Source organism: Athene cunicularia (genome assembly GCF_003259725.1).
Source record: "Athene cunicularia isolate RWA chromosome 18 unlocalized genomic scaffold, athCun1 chr18_part1, whole genome shotgun sequence".
In the NCBI taxonomy this organism is placed as follows: domain Eukaryota; kingdom Metazoa; phylum Chordata; class Aves; order Strigiformes; family Strigidae; genus Athene; species Athene cunicularia.
Genome location: NW_020799123.1, coordinates 3,904,520 through 3,923,639, shown reverse-complemented (window position 1 = coordinate 3,923,639; position 19,120 = coordinate 3,904,520). Strand labels below are relative to the sequence as shown.

Genomic DNA, 19,120 nt, shown 5'->3' with positions numbered 1-19,120 from the left:
CCCCCCCCCCCGACTTTGTACTTGGTATTTAACTTTGATTCAAGTTATTCCTGTTCAACAGAGTATTAACTATCATTTCTTAATAAGATAATGCATTGTTACAGTTTTAATGTTAGAAATTTAGATCATTGGAGCTTCTTTGCCATGTGTACAGCAGGAGAGAATTAAATAGCTTTTTTAAAAATTTGTTTTGAAGGCATGCTCAGCCCCCAGACAGTAGTGCTCCCAGAACCTGCTGCTGTGACATGAGAGGTGTAGAACGAGTAGCTTATTTTAGAGGGTGTTTACCCTTTTGTAAACTTAGGCTAGTGTCAGCCAAATGAATTTTCTGTTTCTCTCTTTTACTATTTAATCCTTTTTTTCTCACGGTTTAAAGATTCCAGTAATAAAATATGTCTAAACTAGACAAGAAGGATAATTTTTCCTCCGATCTCGTAAGTTAAACACAGGAGTATCTGGCAGAGGTACATATTTCATAATCAAAAAATTAAAACTATTTGATCTCACACGTACAGCTGGAAAAGACATTAATGGTTTAAAATAGGTGCAACCAATTAAAACTCTGTCTATAGTAATAATGTTAGTTACTTACAGTTGTACAATGTATGTTTTGTGCTACCAGAATTTAAATTAAGTATTAGAAAGAATAATCAAAATAAATAGGTTTTTTTTCCTTACATTTTAATGATGTAACTTATGATATTCTTTAAAGATGGGAAAAAAATTCTCCGGTAACAGAATGATAATTTTCATGTAATCAGTTTTTTTAGATTGAGAATTTATTTCCTGTATACCTGATTTTAGAAATGCAGATAGTTATATATTATTACAAATTTCGCTTTCTAGTTTGGAAATGTAGTAGTATTTATTTTATTGAAAACAGGTTATTTAGATAATATTGGTTAAACCTGAGGTTGTCTTTGTTTCTTGTCAATAATATACCTCCTCATGGCTTTCTAACCTGTAGCCCTTTCCACCATGAGACTGATAGCTGCAAGTTTTCTTCCTTCTATTTTTCAAAGTATGTTGTTGCTGCCTTCTTGCCTTTAACATATTAGCAAGTTCAGAAAACAAGAATATCATTTAACATCGTGTGCATGTGTGTGTAGTATAAATATGTAAACAAAAATGTATGTGGGTATAAGTATACACACACATATGCACATATGTATTCATACACACACACACACATATATATATATGTACATATATACATGTGCATGTTATTTTTTAGGTTTTTAAGTAGTCTAAATTGTTTAAGATGCCCAGTTGATCAAAGAGGAAATTTCAAAATGTCTTTTATTACAAGCAGGGACGGTAATTATATTTCTTTTTAGGACACTGCTTGAGCAAACTACGTAACAGTTTGTCATGCACACTCCATTATTATTGCAGTATCCTTTTGGTGATGTTGATCTCTCTGACCAGGAGTACTCACTGGGGTGGAACATTTTGAAGGACATGCTATAATTAAAATATTGTGATGTGGCATTATTGCATAACTCAAGGACATGCCATTGTCACCTACCTAGAGTGTTGCAAGAACAAGATTTGTGAGTTTTATTCTCGCTGAGATTTTCCAGTGATTAACTACCACTCCCTTTTAAACTTCCAGTTCCTTTAAACTGAAAGATAAATTTTAACGCAACTGTTTGTTAATTAGGGGGCAACATGGGTGAGAGGAGTGGGTTGGTGAGGACTGGCAAGGAAGCGTGTGTTGAAGGTACGGACTGAAGAGGACTGTGTGCTTGTATGTGAGTGCACGCGTGTGTCTGTGTGTGTGTGCGTGTGAGAGGAAGTGCAGAAGCAGATTAATAAGTTGGTTAGGCAGCGTGAATGAGAAATAAAAATCTTTGAAAATATAAAGTTCACAATTCAATGTCTTAATATACGCTTTAATGGACTAGAGAGAGGATACCTCAAAACAATACAATTTGCTGTGCTAAATTCCCAGAAGCTGGAAAAACTAATAAATCAAAACTGGAATACCTTATTTTCATACAAGCTTTTCAGATTAACCCAACACTACTCTATGAAGAATAGTTGCCGGACTAACCATAGCAATTTTAAGCAATACAGCTTTTTGTCGTACTTCAGTATATTAGCTTCTTGTATGAAATAAGGTGCTTAAAACACTTTTCACCAGCAAGAGTTAATTATTGTAAAAACTTCCAAGAGTTAGTTTTTCTCTCAAGCTAAAATATTTCCCTCTCCTGTTGAAACTTTCTACTGAAAGTTAAACTGGTGCAGTAAATGCACCTGCTAGGAGTAACCCAGGCTTTTGAGACAGCTGAAAAACAAACACCTCTGATTTACTTTTTAGATGTTAATATGAACACACTTTCTTTGAAAAAAAAAAAAATGCTCTAAAGAAATGTACTTACCAGATACATAGATGTCTGAAACCTTCAAGGTGATCACTGTTGGTAAGCTGTAGCTGTCACTGCTGAAGGAGAAGTACCTGTTCTCTGCTTGATCTCTAAGTGAAACTGCAGGAGGTTGTTTCAGGGGGAGGGACTTAAGAAGTGTAGGAGTTGAGCCCTCGGGGTGTAGAGATGCACCTGATATTACTCCAGCCTGAAGCTACAATTCATTTGTTTGCGTCCACTGCTTTCATTCAGCATTACCTCAGCATCTAAGCTATCGAAGAGAGCTCTTGTCGCTTTTGTGCCCTCCAACAACCAAGTTTTGCTCTAAACTGTATTGGCTGTTCTTCTGAGTAGCAATCTGCAATGTGGGGTCAAAAATGGCTTAGGTAATATACTGAGTTTTTAATGTATTTAACTTTACTAGAAGTGACTTGGGAGCAGTCTGAATTGACTGTACACAGGGGGTAGCAAAGCTTAAAAACAATGATTTTACTCCTTTATTAGAAACTGACATTTTTTACTGAATGACTTTGTAGCTTTAATATTCTTGCTCTTTTTTTCTTCCCCCTTTCCATTTTTATTTAAATCTTTCTGTCCTTCATGAGTCTCCTTTCTGAAGGCGGAACTGAACTAACTTCAAGCTTGCTTGCCTCAGGAACCTGCCAAAGCTTGCCTATAATCAACAGTCAAATGTACAGATCCTGTAAACGGAAAGGAGTCACCTCAGTAAGAAATTGATTATTACATCGATAGGTTTGCTTGGGAACTGTGAAACGTAATGGTGAAAGGAGAAGTCAACTGATCATCCACTGATTACTGCTAGTACTTGCTTTTAGTTGCATCTTAGAGTATAAATTACAAATTCATTAGTGTATTTACCAGTCATCTAGTGACATTGCTGAGTTGTTTAGTAAAATAATAACCTCTTGCATACTGGTTGTTAAAAGGAAAATCTTTTGATAGTTGTAGCTCTCTCTAAAAACGTTTCTGTTACTGAATGTAAAAGAAGGAGCTTTTGGCTACTAATTCTAATGTTATTGAGACTTTAAAGTTTCTATTCAGAACTGTAAAATTTAGCTGGATGAACATGATAACCCTCTTCTTTTACCCACTGCTCTATGGATAAGACAGTTTCAGATTATTGAAAATTTTAAATACAGAGTGATGGATTTTATACTTGAGAAAGTATGGTCTTTTGAATGAAAATTATTAAGGAATTATCACTACAAAACCTGTTTAGGCAGTGGGTAAAAGTTGTTTCAAAATCAGTCTCTAAAGCAGTGTCTTAAAAATAATTTTGAAGGTGTGGCCTTTATCTTGATGGAATGACTTATGGACATCTACTTTCCTATGTAGGTACGCAGATCACCATCCTTCCTCTTGCTCTGCCAGTGTAGTTTTGTGGAAAATTTTTCTGAATATAAGTAATCATTAATGTTAAGGTAGAAAGGTGGCTCTTTGGGGTTTTTTAATACATTTTTTATTACTATGTTTCTACAATGTATCTTAGCAATGTAAAAACATGTCCTGTTACGGTCTAGTTGTTTGTATATCCTTTGGCTTTATATGGAAGAACAAGAGTGTTCGCAGTTCATCCTTCTTCCATTTAGTTAGAAAATTTTTTTAAGTATTATATTAGAAGATTCTACCTGCAGAGAAAGATCTTGTAATGTCTGCATTCAGAAGCATCTCCGAAAAGACCTAAGGAGAAAAGTCCTTTACTTTCTCAACAGAAGATGTTATTCAGTAATCCTCACTTGGTAGCAAATACTCTTTTCTTTCACGTCAGAGTGTTTGCCCTATCAATCTACATAACTGTCATCATTTTTCTTCTGCAAATGTGGATCATTGTATGTGGTCTGTAATGATAATGTCAATGCTCCTTTTCTTGGTGCTTGAATGGTATTAAAAATCCAAACCTGGGGAGATTCATTCATAGACCCCAGAAAAGGAACGTGAGAGCTCCTGTTTGTGATAATACTTGTAGAAGTAATAAATCTTGATTGCAGTGATGTTGTTTCATCACTTATTGTTAACTCTATACTTGCATCCTGAGTATTAGATAAACTGAACCCAGTCACCTGTTGGTAGCACTCTTTTTAGTTCTACTTGAGCACAAGTCAGATTAATTAAGACCACAAGGACTGACACAGTAAAATTTGGATTTATTGATATTTTTCTTCAAGTTGCTTTTTTAAAAATGTAGGGTTTTGTATCTCTGGAGGGCTGAAGCTTTAGTTTTATATCTTCTTTGGTGTAGAATATACTTCTTTAAGTTCTATTTTAAATTCCGTATCAAATAAGGGTTTATCTGTAGTTGAATTTCAAAGGTTTAATTACTGTAGGATAAAACTGCTATCCTATAAATGTTACAAACTTCCTTCATGTTTTTATATTATTTTTTTTGCTCAGCTTTAGCACTAAATAGAAAACAAAATGTCTATTCTTGATGCACTACTTATGTAATTTTTATTTTCCTCTTGCACTTCAAAATTCCATTCCCTAGATATATGAAAGAGTGCCAAGTGTTGCTCTGGTCAGTTATCAACCTCTTTGTTGATCAGATAATTCTTAACTTTCCGCTCTAGCGCAAAGAATGGCCCTGGTGACTGAGTTGTTCCGCTCTTTTGACTTTACCTTGTATCAGTCACATTTCTGGTACTGGCTTTCAGAGGATGTTCACTGGTTGTCAGTCATCAACAGTGTTTCCATATCTTTCTAGAGATGCCTTACAAATTCGTGAACTAGTTAGGTATTCCAGGAAGAACGATCAGAGGTAGATGTGAATAATCTCATGTAGTTGAATACTGACAGACGTGGAGCTGGTGAAGCCTAGCTTGCCACATAAAGGAAACATCTTAGAACCACGTGACTGGCAATATTTACTTCTATCTTTGTCATCTTAGTTATCTATCTAGATGTGTGGCTTTGAAATGTTCAAGAAAGTAGTTTTTTCTTTCTTTGATCACTTGCGCTGGAGTTATTGGCAGATTTTTCTCTCTGTATTGGCATGTTTAGACTAGGTTATTCCATACCATTCCCAGAAGGGGGCAAATGTATTTGAATATAATTGCTGTAACTCATGCTGTGCTCCAGAACATTACATGATTCTTGTACAATATTCTCATAATTATTTTCTTCTATCCCATATGAATAGTTATTAGTCTTAATGCTTTTCGAATAACACCTTTGAAATGTGCCTTTGTTTTTCATAACGATTCCAGTCCCTGACTTTGGAGATATGTCTGGGCAGATTACCTTGCTGATGTTTATGAGCCACTTGTTCATGATTACTAGAGCAAATTATTTGTATGGGAAAAGAATAAAAGCTCAGCAGTTATTAGTAACTGCAGATCATCGTTTTAGATATTTATTGTGGCCTGTACTGTTAGTGTTTGGCCTGGAACTAGGATGATCTTCCTTCTGGTTCCCATCCTCACCCTTGGGCAGTGAAACATCTTGGGGGAAGTAGGTAACATCTGAAACTGAGACTGCAGGCAAAACTATGAACTGTTTATAAGAAGGGATTTTCAATAATATTAATTCTTTTCACTGATAGTTATTCCAACAGAGTTGTAAAATATACCTTTCTTCATTTTCTACTTGATGTTCTGGTTATAATTCCCTTTTAAAATTTATTATTTTAAAGTATTTTTCATGCAGAAAAATACTTTAAAAACTTATGCCATGTGCAGTTTTAGTATATATGAAGTCAGTCCCGTGTATTTTTCTTTGAGGCATAATTGGCGTTGTGCCGCTGTGATGCCACTCTCACAAAGAGACCAGTGAGGCATATAATGAATACTCTTTGACTCAAAATATTTTTAGCTTTCAGTTATTCTTTGAAACATGCCAAATTTTATAAAGATTATTATTATCACTGTATGTTATCTACTACTTAAAGAAATTTTAAAAGTGGGAAATATAAACCAACAAGTGAAATCTGATGTTTTATTTTATTCCATTAAAAAAATACTAATGCTGCAGTACTTGAAGTCTGTTATGTTTTTGAATTCAAAGTTACTTGTTACCATTTAGCTGTAAAATTTCAGTTGTTTTTAGAATGGATCATGCAGCTAAATTTGCATGTAGGGAAAACTTTTGGTTTTTATAATCAAAACGGGCAGAAATAATTTAAAAATCTCGGGATCTGATTTCTACATTTGGAATTGCAGCACTTCTAAACACTGCATTTCTTATTGTACAGCATATGTTAGGGCCAAAAACTTGTATTTCAGTGTGGTTTCAGTATGATTTCACATCTTTTGTTCTGTGCTGTATTTGTGGTTTTGTAGGCTTCAGACTATTATTTATAGGGTTTTTTTTATTTAATTGGGTGGGGATAAATACTAAACAAACAAGAGAATCCTAGTTTACTTGAATTTCTGGTTTGCTTGTGAAAGGACGTTATTAAAATTTCTCTTGATGACAGCATAGTATAAACTTTCTAGCTAATAAGGTGTGTCATATATAGGAACATGAAACTTCCTAGGCGTTCTTAATATGTCAGTGGTGAGATTAAAAGTATTCTGTTAAACTCCCTCAACGGCTTGCTGACCACTGAATAGTTGCAGCTGTATCTGCTAAATGGCTAGGGGCCTAAACTTTCCCTATTGAAAGCCATAGATAGTCACTTAAATGAAATCAGTAGTAGAACTATTAGTGTTTCACAGTCAAAGAAAACTTGCTTCTTTTTTGTTGTTGTTGTGCATTATGTGATCCTATTTTTGCCTTAAAACCAGATATGTTTAAGGTTGTAAATATTTGCATCTCTGAAGAGGAAGAAAAGGCAGCCAGGGAAAGATTAGAACTGCATGGTTATACTTGCAATGAATTGGTGCTTATGTTGGGAAGATTCCAGCCAGAAAGATGTTACTTTTGATCTGCCAGGCTTCTTATATACCCTTATCCATTCACAGTGAATAGGCTGAGCCAATCCAACAACCCCTCTGTCCTTTTTTAACTCTGGCAACAATGAAAGCAGCATTTAAACAGCAGGCAATAATGCTGATGAGATACACAGATAATGGCTAATTCAGAAGTCTGATACTGGTGGGTCAGTGCAAGTGATCCAAATCTTGAATTCGTTTTTTTTTTTAAATCAGAATAAATGGAAAGGGTAGACCTAGAGACTGGAAAAAAACAACTCATGAAGAGCCAGGCTTTATTTCTTCTGTTTATAAACTACCTTCAGAAGAGAAGGAGAAACAAAAAAGTTCAAGAAGAAGGTAGGGAGCATTGAAGTCTGCAGTTAAGTACTGTTAGTGAGGGGGCTGAAATAGATTTGAGAGGGGACTTGGCAGGTTATGTTGTCTTGGGATTCAGTGACAAAATCAGTATGCTTTTCACCTTTTCAAAGAGGTCAGACACAATGCTACCAGTATCCAGAAAGACCCTGGCTTAGGGAAATATTTTTGTCTTATTTCTGTTGAATGGCAAGCACATTGTTTAAATACGAAACACTGGTTACTTCAGTTGACACTTTTTCCCTGTTTTAAAAATGTCCCATTGTCAAGTATATTTTTGGTGAAAAGTTTTATGAAATGAAGTCTCTTGTGCTGTCCGAAGGTTTCAAATAGATGCAGCTGATCTCAACAGCAGATGCTGTGGCTTTGAAGGAGTATCTGTGTATGTATGACTCCTGTGTCTGCAGTATTAAAATTCCTTCAGCTTCTGTTGCAAATATCTTACTAATTTGCTTAGAGTGGATAGGTGCTCTGTGGATATATGGTCTGTAGTAGTAGTGAAGTTTCTCTTCCTGGTTCAGAGAATGCTTGCATATTTGCTAGTGTTGATAAGAGATTGGATTCCTGTGTTATATCTGTGTGATATCTGAGCATAGAGAGAATGGTGCTTCCTGATATTTATATAGAGCTTGATATACTTAAAAAAAACCAAACAAAGTTTGAAAAACTCTGCACACAATTTAAAAAGGAACATTTTTTGCTTGTCCAATTTCGCTGTGCTGTTTATTAAATGAAAAAAAACCCCAACCTAACAAAAAGTAAAAAAAATACTGCTTTCAAGTGTGTTCTAGAAAGAGGTTTAAGTTAGACTAAGATTTAAGAAGTCTTATAGAAATCTATTATGTAACTTCTTGAACTTGTTTGTGTACTCTGTTTTTAAGGATTACCTTCCATGTTTTTATATTCCAGAATAAGTTGTTTGATACTGATTTACAGCTGTCAGGGTTTGTGGAGGAGGACGCATCAGGAAGTCAGGCTTCTGAAATGTGTTAGTCCATTCTGTAGTGGTAGTTAATTGTGAGGCTTTTGGCAAGATTCCAGGTACTTTTCATCATAGATACAGGAAGAAATGAAAAAAAAAAATAAAAAATCTACCTGTCTTAGGTGGACTCCTAGAAAATATAGAATACTCAAACCTGAAAGGCTGGTTGCAGAAGAATTCCTTTTCTCGACACCAAGGTGAACTTTAAAAATAATGCATGGTCTTGAAAATAGTATTTTTAAGAGTTATAACGTGTATGTCACTGTAATAGTTTTCAAATTAGCAAGGAAGCATTATAAATAATAGAGACTTTTTTTTTCCCCACTAGCCAGCAGTTATGAGCAAGAATAAATGCTGTAGCTAAAGCTGTAGCAGGAAAGGTCCCTCCCCCAGTGCAACTAGGAAAAGGCATAAATACTAAGCAGGGAATAATGACAATGAATTGCTTCTAGCTTTTTCACTGTAGGGTTTATCTCAGTATTGCACAACCTTAGCCTAAAGGTTGGGGTTTCTTTGGTGATTTTTCTCTTCTGACACGCAGTATTATTAGTACAGTATTATCAAAGTAAGTAATTCATTTGCTTAGTAGGATTTCTTCTTAAGCCTGGTTCTTTATGTTCTTAAACTACAGTTTGCTACTGGTTAAGTTAAAGGAAGAGCTCTGTTAGCTGTAAACCTCTGTGAAGGTCTCTAGTATGGCCTTGGGTGTGAGTGGGTAGATGAATCCCCAAAATATTCATTGCGTTCTGTTCCAGAGAAGGTAGATCAGTACTGTCCTGGGTCAGCTGCAAGGCTTTCAATGTAGCCATGCTTAAAGATTTTGAGTTTTTATGGCTGCATTACATAATGATGTTGAGATAGGCTGGCCAAAATCCAGATCTGTCTGCTTCCTCATTGGCCCCTTGCCATACTCAAAAAGCTCACACTAATTTCAACGTTGTCGGAGTTCTGCAAACCTGCCATTAGTTTATTGAAGCAGATACCTGGGAAATGAGAGCCAGCGTCCATTTCTTTTAAATACTGTATTTAAGTAATATGACTGGTATCAAACAGTAAGTCTTTGGCAGAGATGTAGTTAGAATGTAGTTCTTTAGGGCAACATCCAACCTAACCAACAATCCCTTCTCTCTGCCTGAAAGCCAGTTTTTGCATTACATATTTTCCTCCCTCAGCAGTGAGGCAGACAACAATCTCCTTTGCTGCCCAGCTGTGATTCATTGCTAGAGCAGGTCTTTCCTGTGTGCTGACTGAGATAGGTGCATGGAAAAAAAATATCACGTGATCATATAATTAAAGACTCTTAATTCATTACGTAGTAAGAGACTGAGCTGAGATTGCAACCAGACAGACACAGCCCTTCATAGTCACGGGTTAGAAAATGCTTATTTGGTTTGTGGATATGCATGTATGTAGCCTTATATACATGGGTCAGTGTTAAGAATTGTGAGAAAGTTAGGGCAGCTTAAGAGACTGGCTGTCAAATTCTCACATATCTTCTGAGCGTGCATGAATTGTGATACTCTTCCCTTCTCTAGCAAACTCCTAACTAGGTCAGACCTGGGTGCAGGAATGAGAGAAAAGAGGCCGCCTGTTGACAGTTTTTAGGTACTTGCCCTACAGGATGCAATGTTAAAGTATTTTACAGAAATACTGAGAAGTTTTCAACAGACGAAGCAGCACATGTGTTTTCTGATCCTCACTGGAGAATTCCTCCTTCCTCTGGAGGAAATAGTCCTTTAAGAGTAAATTCTGAAGTAGGCAGCTTATATAGAAAATGAGAACAAATCATAAATGTTTGGCAGAACTTTAAACAAATACGTATTTCTGATAATGGGCCTAACCTGAAATTATCTATGTTTGCATCTGTGTTGATATATTAAATATTAGTATAACAGCCCTAATAAAGTTACAATCAGGACCTGCCTCTTTTTATAAAAGAGGTTAGAGTGTCATGTAATAGCATGTGGTCTCAAATCTGAAATTCTTTATACTAAAAAGCCAGAGTTCTTTTTTTAGCATATGAATGATAGTGATAGGTATGTTATTTAAAACAGGGGAAGCTGACATATACTGTAGATATGGTTGTTTACACTTTTTTTAATGCCTGAGGCTGACAAAGAGGATGAACCTACCGAAGGACACTTCTGCACTGAGTTAGTTTCGTTGAAGTAAAATTTGAAGAATTAAATTATTATTCATTCTGCTGATATTTAAAACTGTGTTTAAACTTCATAATTAATGAACTGTAATATTCTTAGCTGCTCCTACAGTGACGTTGTGTACAATACTTCTGTAATAGCAGACAACCATTTTTTCGTAGAACAATGTATAAGAAAAAATCCTTAAATAGAAAGTTTTTCAATATATTCTGAATTGAGAAAGCTTCTCTGCATAAACGGTCCATATAAAATGTAAGACATTTAAGAGGTAACATTAGCTTAATCTGCTTTTAAGAGCGGCATATTATATTATTTTTAAACTAAATTTAGACAATTCTTAATTAACTTGAGATCCAGAGAAAATCTGTTTTAAATGAAATAGGGTTGACACAAAATTTTGCAGTTTTCTTGTGGAGACAAGACCTAAGGCTAAGGAACAGGTTTTTATTGTTGTTGTTTATTTGTTTGTTTGTTTAATTGCCATATTTGTATGTTTTGTATGATAAACATTGCAGTAAATTAAAAAATACAGTCTGGAGTTAAAGTAATATAGGGCTCTTGATGGCATGTGTGATAGTCTAGGTAAAGTATGTTTTTAAAGGACTAGGATGAGGCTTATTTTATTTATGTACATGTCACCTTTCAGTATACAATACCTTCCCTAAGTTTTCTGAACTAGTTGTTTAGTGTCTATCACCTGCACCTGAAAGGTGCTAAGCATCTGATTTTTTTAAAATCTGTGTTTAAAAAGCAAAGTATCTCTGCAAACTGACTCCCGTATGAGAGAGAGAAAAAAAAAAATCTGTTGTTTGTAATGCTTTGAAGCTAGAAGTTGTTTCTTTATTTTCACAAGACTTGAGCAAAGAGCTGTGTTGCAACCTGCAGTTATGTTGTTAGGTAAGGCAGGGTGGAGTGTAGCAGGTGCTTATTAATACCTCTAGGCTACGGGTAAAGGTGACTGTATTTTCTTGAGCATTCACACACCTAGACAGGTGGATATTTTTTAATAATTAGTTTGAGAGTGGGCACTACTTGTCCTCGGTTTTTAATGGCAAACTTTTAATGTAGATCTGTGAAAGAAATGGTAACTTATAAAATTAAGTAACAATTCAGGTCTTCTTATTGTATCTCCCAACCTCCTACTTTTAAATGAAACCAGCATGTTCATAATTTCAAAAATAATTTCTCTCCACCCTTTAAAACTAACTTTCTTCTGGAAGGTTTTTTTTTTTTTTCCCCTAAAGCTTTTTTTATTTGTGGGTTTTTTAAATTGATTTTAAGTATGAATTTGACATGATTTTAAATCTGAAAAAATTGAAAAAATACAGAGCATCACAGTAAAATACTGTGACCGTACTGAATATTTGAGAGGTGATTATAATGGTGAATTGAAATTGTTTAACAGATACAAAATGCATAAGCTGACTGCAAAGCTTTGAACTTCCTTGCTGCTTTGTGTATCAAACAATGCTTTAGAAGAGTATGAATGTGAACAGTTTAAATCAGAGAAAAATGTTAAATAAAATTTAACTTTGTGTTTAGACTGGAGATGAAAAGTGTATGTGATATAATGTGAAAACAGAGTTTGTCAGACTGTGGGTTAGGAAGGTGTTTTCTAAGATACTTTAGTTAGTGAACTACATACTACAGATGATTTTGCCTGTACTGCTCCTTCATGTCTTCCTTCAGTCAGGCTCTTCAGACACTGTAGGAAGCTATAGGAGAAAAAAACCTGCATTGTGTTTGAAGAACTGTACAGTAAAGAATGAAGGGAAAACTGGGATTTTTGGTAGTGTTTCATTTGGATCTTTGTGACTCTTAAATGGCAACAGGAAATGTAATTCTGGACCCGCTCTTTCAAACATGCAAACATTTGTCAGGAGCAGTTTTTTATAGTTTCCACAGTTCACCAGTAAATATTGAACCAGTGATAGCATGAAAAATTTAATAGATGATCTTCTAGATTACTATTCCCCTTATTGTTGTGATTGTATTTATATTTACTTAGCCCTTACTGCTGCAAACTTCACCTTGTTTTCCACTTCTCCCACCTTTTAAATGTCCAGTTTTGTATCTTTCCCTTTCATTATCCACTTTTGTTCTTCAGACTTTGCAGTCACATTGTTTCTCTTGCAGCAGCAATACTTTGAGTCCCAGGTACAGGAGTAGGACATCAAAGAGGTGTGAGTCGAAAGGCCTGCTGCGAGATAATGGGGAAAGCTTGAGCTGCTTGGAGTAGTAGTGTTGCTGTTCCTGGCATTTTCTTAGTATCTGCTGGTACAGACCCCTGGCAGCATCACCTCTGGCTTAGACTGATCCTAATAAGCCAGCTGCCACTGGTATTGTCCCTACCATTTGGGAAATTAATATCCTGAAATGAAAAAATGAGGAATTTTTCTTTCATACAGGCAATACAAGTGTGACCCACCTGCTGGTGGGTGCTTCTTCCACGTTTCCTTCAGTGCACAGAGAGATGAGACTGCACTCACAGCTGTCTAAAGTAGCTGGAGTAATCACCCAGTGCTGAAGGAAATTTGCAGCAGCTTTGCAAAATTGCCTATGGCATCTGTTTTAGTGTTCCTGTAGAACCAGCAAATTACTTTTTTTTTTTTCCCTGAGTTGATGCAGCATTTTTTGAAACAAGCTAATCAACATTTTTAAAGATTTTTATTGCAGTTTCTCTCGGAACTGGGAAGTGCCCAAGTATCCATCCCTCTTTGCTGTATCATTGTTCCTGAATGGGAATTGCTTTTTTTTCCCTATAGAGTGCTTGTGCTCCTACTACAGGGATGAACTAGATATGATTAATTATTGCTTTATTTTCTTTAACAGGTACAAATTTTAACACTTCCCTTCTCCAGTTGTGATGCTTTTTTTTTTATTTTTATTTAAAGTAGCAGGCATACAGTGATGAACTGTACATTGAAGTTTAATTATTTTCTGATTATATCCACTCAAGTATATCCAGGCAGTTTGCTAATGAAATACAGTTCAGTGATCCCATATCTTGTTCAATAGGATCACCTTTTGACAAGCATTTTCTGAGGAAGACAGAGGGATTTGATAAATTTGGTACAAGAAAGAAAATCAAGAGAGAAAATGTTGGTTTTTTTTTTCCTAGAGGCTGTTATTTCTACAGACATTATTCATTTATTAAAGACATGCCATCTAGAGGGAGATGTATTCAAATCATATATCTGGATTTGCAGATACCAAAAGAAAGCCCTCTGGGGAGCCTTGCATACATACAGTATTTATTAAACTCTGGCAGTATATCATTACAACTGCGTAAGAGCTTCTTCTAGAAGTTTTTGGAAGTAGAAACTCTCTATTCTGCAATTTTGATGGGGATATAAGCATGAAAGTGAAATTCTTAATCCACTTGTTTTCCAGAGCTTATTTTTATCACTTTATAATAATAGTACCTGTGTTGTAAGGCCTCTGTGATAAGATTTGGGGATCTTGATGACTCTTTCTCTGTTTTCCCTGATGAGCCTGAAAAACTGAAGAGCTGTATTCTACGGCTGTCCTGCTGTGATGGTATCATGTGGTTTCAGTGCTCAGCCTGGGCTTACGCTCGGTGCAACTGCATTTCCTCTGGAGCTCCCTCAGTAAAATGTGGCACAGACATGGTAGATTGAAGTCTGTGGCTTTTAGGCCTTGATTGGTTCAACATAATGGAAAGTTTCTCAGGTTGTCCATTAAGTTGGGAAACAATGCTTGACACATGCGTTTTGAGGAGCTGCCTTGGATAAAACAGCTATTGTATACGTTGATTTTTGGATTGTGATTTGTTTCATGAACAGAGGCAATGCCACTCTTCTCCCAGAATGAAGCTCTATGTTCTGGATGTCATTGTCATTATGTCATTGAAGACATCCTGACACTGTCAGTTGAGGATGATTTTCTAGATCAGTAAGGAGAAACAGAATATTATCAAGAATTCACAGTATAATATTTCCATTCAGAAACATAGTGAATTCCTGCTGCTCATTTCTTCCAGTTCCTGTAATTAGTTGGATTCATCAAGTGTCACATTAATACTCTGAGATATAGTTTAGTTTCTGTTAAATGCTGTCTTGTGTTTTAGTGTCCCTACCTGTCCTCACCATCCCAAATAAGCATGATTGAGAAATAAAAGGCACCTTTCCAGGGTGGCTGGCTTGAATCTCTCTACTGGGTCACATGAGACAGCATTTTCAAATTTGGGCATTAGAATCAATTTAAGTGAGTTTTGAGTACATTCAGAAGTACAGTGCATGATTACGTATTGCTGCTTAAGATGCAAATATCTCCATCTTATTTCCTCACTGTGTAACAAAAACTGATACACTGGTGAAATTTATATAATTAACATGACTGATAGGGGGGAAAAAAAAAAGACATTGACTTTTTTTTGTATACTGTTTTCCTTCATCAAAGGCTTCTGGTCTGTCATTAAATCATTCTGGCTGGTCAGGAGGCACGTAGTCGTCACTCTTGTTCTGGATGTCTAAGCAGAAATTAGAGTAAAAGCAGAAATTAAGAGTGAAGCCCAGCAGTTTGCATTTCTAGGTTCCATTGCAGTTTTAGACATAGTCTGTCTTTATGATCTGTGCAGTTTGGCAGTGCTGAGAGGTTCAAGCTTAAAACACTGCATTGAAGTTGCTCCAAGTAACAGTTCTATGGGGAATGAAACGTTAGCGCTTACGTGCTTAATGCAAGAATGATGCCGAACATGTCACTTTGCTTTAAGATTATGCAAAAACTGTACTCAAGTCCCTTTCAAGATTGGTATATTGATGATTCACAAGCATTGTTAATTAAGAAGAATTTGTCATATTAGGGCTTCTACTGTGAGAAATGCTGCCTGCTAGTAGATGGATACTGGTTCTTTTAGTTTATGGTAGTTACAGTAGTGTATTTCTTAAGAAATATTTTCTTCTAGTCGTAGATGCTGCTGTAATATTTAAAGTCCAGTATTTTTAAAAGTGGACACTTTAAAAGTTTTGCATTTTAAAATTACTTTGACTTCTAAATGTGTATCACTGAGTAATAAATTGTATCAGTGTTACTACTTATGTAATCCTCTTGCTTTAATCCTCATTGAATTATATATGAAGGAAATAACCTGCTACAAAGAAACAAAATGGTGTATTTAAAAAAACGACTCTTCTTTCTAATCAGCTTCAAAATTAGCATGTATTAAGAACCATGCTAGCTTTTCTTTCAGAACACACAACTCCACCCTGTGTCTTTTCTCTAAGGATCACTGAATGCTCTTACTCTTTTTTTGTTTGGTTGTTTTTTTGTTCACGGTATGGTCCTCTAATTGTTGCTTTTGTACCTTCTTCAATTTAACAGTTGTTCCTGTCATTTTGAAAGCACTGACATATGACGAGAAGAGGGGGGCATGCAGTGTGGGTTCCAACGTGAGAGATGCAGCATGCTACGTGTGCTGGGCCTTTGCTCGTGCTTATGATCCCGCAGAACTCATACCATTTATTAATCAGATTTCAAGGTAAGTTGTGAGCTATTTACAGATATTTTTTTTTAATCTGTTCAAAATTAGGAAGGAGCTAGAAGTTAATTTAATAGTTAATTCTGTATATTCTAGAAGTTAATAATCTTGGAGTCTAACACTCTTATCTTTAAGATGTTTAAAAGTGATACATCCATTTAGGGGAAATACCTTCATGCTTAAAAAGTAGCTGGTGTGTCCCGTATAACATGAATTATTTCAATTGATCTCTGGATATTGTTTGCCAAGGAATTGATATTTTTGTGTCTCTATTATAATTTTTAATCAAGTTCATTGTTTCATGCTAACATATATGCTGAATATCTGAAAGAATTAAATATGGGTGGGATGATGCTAACAGAAACAATAGTGTTGCCTTTCTATGTAATTGCTCATGTCTAACATTTTTTCCTGTTGCATTATGATGCAATTTCAATGATGCAGTTGATCAATTTCTTATGATGCATTTTAACTTTTTGAATTGAAATGCATCTAAATATTTCCTTATCAACTGACTTAATTTCCTTCTGTTTATCAGTCATAAGAAAACCAAAGAAAAATCCAAAGAAATTCACTGTAGGAAGATCAGAGAAATTAGTGGAGGCTTGTGGGGGGACCTGCTTTATGCTTATAACTCAGTGAAACAGATTCAGGAAGTTTATGAAGATTTGGACCTTAGTGCAGTAGAGGTAGAAATAACAAACCACTCTAAAATTGGGGAGTTGTTTTATGGAGTCATAAAGAGCTGCAATTATTAGAAGAAGAGAAAATTTACAGAAGTTGTTACTTTTCAGGTGAACACTTGTTTCTAATGATACAGCAGTTTTGGTACTTCACACAGATGGGTGTTGTGCAAAGGATGTGGCATGTCTTTATTGACCAGCTTACAACTTGCAATTTGAGCAGGTTAGGTCTAAAAGAATACACTGCACTTCAGCTCTTCTATAAATAGCCTTTTTGGAGCCTCCTGGTTCTTCTGTACAATTTATCATTTTCAGTCTGAAGTGTTCCAATTCAAAGATTATTTTGAGTAAATCATAAAATCACTTCCAGTTTCTGAAAGTGGTAAGAATTTGAGCTCTACACAGTGATTCTGAATTCCTAGTAACAGCACTTCTGAATAACGGACTTTTTATTATAATTAATAAAACTTTTTAAAGTTACCATACATGATAAATTTTTTTTTCTTTTTTGATACCTTCTGTTTTTGTAGAGTACCCCAGTCCAGAATGACCACAGTACTAAACTCACAGTTGAATGCAAACACATTCATGTACTTCTTTTTCAATCCATGGTTTGTGTTTCAATGCTTTCAAACCCAAAATTTTCAAAATACTTCCAAATCAAAATATGTGATACTGCAATGATGAATTAGAGTTTAGTGCCCTTTTTTTTCACTTAATACTGATGATACTTTTGCAGATACAAATTGGTTTCACCTTTTTCTATTTTCTTTCATCTTCTACTTTTCCTCCTATTTGCTGTGGGATTCTCTACTTTTGTTGGCAGCACACTGGCTGACATTTCTAGGTGTCTTTTATGGGTGATTTGCTCTGCAAACACAAAGTGGTAGCTTCTAAGAGTTTCTTGGCAGACTTTTAGTATAACCATTGATAGCAGCAACTCAGGCATCTTTGTCTCCATCAGAGGGGTTTTGATCAGTAGTCATTTATTATTATCTTTTTTTAAAAAAAAGAGTTTGGATGATACAGTCATTTTTGGTCCTGGATATCCTGTTCAATTTCTAGGGACTGCCTTGCTTTCAGATTGTTGACAGGACTATATCAATCTCATCCAAAAAGCCTTGTTTGGAAACACAGGATTACTTTGTTCAGCAGGTTCCCAAAGAATATGTGACTTTTTCTTTCTTCTTTAAAACCTTTTTTTAGAGGTCTTTGGGACAGTCTGTAAGCCCTACATAACCATTTTTATTCCTTGATCCTGATGCACTGTGCCCTTGCAGGTCTCTGCTGTTCTTCATCCTTGAATCCTCACTTTTTAGTGCTGGTCCTTTAATGCAGGGTCACACAACAGTGTCTCTTATCTTTGTGGTACTTGCTTCTGGGCTTTTTCGAGACCTTGACAGCAGGTTCTTAGAAAGATTTTATCAAATTTCTTAAGGCTGAATGCTGTTTTTCTTCTTTTTTTTTTTTTTTTTTTAAGCTGTCATGTCTTTTCTGCAAAGCGAGCAGGCAAAAATTCTAAGACAGCCTTGTGTCTCTGATAAAGCAGTTTCATGGGTTTTTGATGTTTAATCTACAGTAGTGTAGATACTAAAGGAGAGGAGTCTTGTAACACTAAGCTGTGCTAGAACATGTTGCCATCCACAGTTTCTGGATGACTTTCAGAAAGAGAATCGGGTGTTCCAGAATAGACCTGCTTCAGTTAAACATGCTAGAAGTAGTGGTATTTGCCATAGTAAGTTATTAAAGAAATACTTTATTTTGAAGGGTCATATTTAATTCATTTCTAGCTGAATTCATGGTAAATTATATATAGTATGAAATTCTTAACATAAAGCTACCTAAAGCTGTGTTTACACAGTGAAATAGCCATGTGATTACATCTTGGGTTGTATTCCTATTTTTAATCTCACCAGCACATGTAGCAGTGAAGACAGTGACACCCATGACCAGAATGTTAATAGATGTTTCAGGCAGGCTGTTAATCAGCTGTGCAGAGTTATTTACTGCTCTCTTTAAACTTGCAGAAATACATATATATTCTCACTGTGAGCAAGTCTTCAGGATTACTATAGTCATACCAATACTAAAGTCTGTCTTAAAACTGGTGATTTTTGTAGATTTAGTCAGCAGCCTTATGAAAATAAATCCTCTGTTTCCATCCTCTGGCTTAACTGAACA

The 19,120-nt window shown here is 35.5% G+C and overlaps 2 protein-coding genes across 4 annotated transcripts in view; one reads left to right on the top strand and one right to left on the bottom strand.

Moving 5' to 3' along the window:
• The window catches only part of ZNF750 (zinc finger protein 750), an 8,404-nt gene extending 5,933 nt beyond the window's left edge, over positions 1 to 2,471 (bottom strand). Inside the window, exon 1 of the mRNA XM_026861359.1 lies at positions 2,385 to 2,471. The gene's annotated coding sequence lies outside the window, so the exon portion shown is untranslated. The remainder of the gene's footprint in view (positions 1 to 2,384) is intronic.
• The window catches only part of TBCD (tubulin folding cofactor D), a 128,609-nt gene that overhangs the window by 38,162 nt on the left and 71,327 nt on the right, over positions 1 to 19,120 (top strand). For all 3 annotated transcript variants that reach the window (XM_026861357.1, XM_026861356.1, XM_026861358.1), the window contains one exon: positions 16,100 to 16,256. In XM_026861357.1, the coding sequence (XP_026717158.1) occupies positions 16,100 to 16,256 (157 nt within the window). The remainder of the gene's footprint in view (positions 1 to 16,099; positions 16,257 to 19,120) is intronic.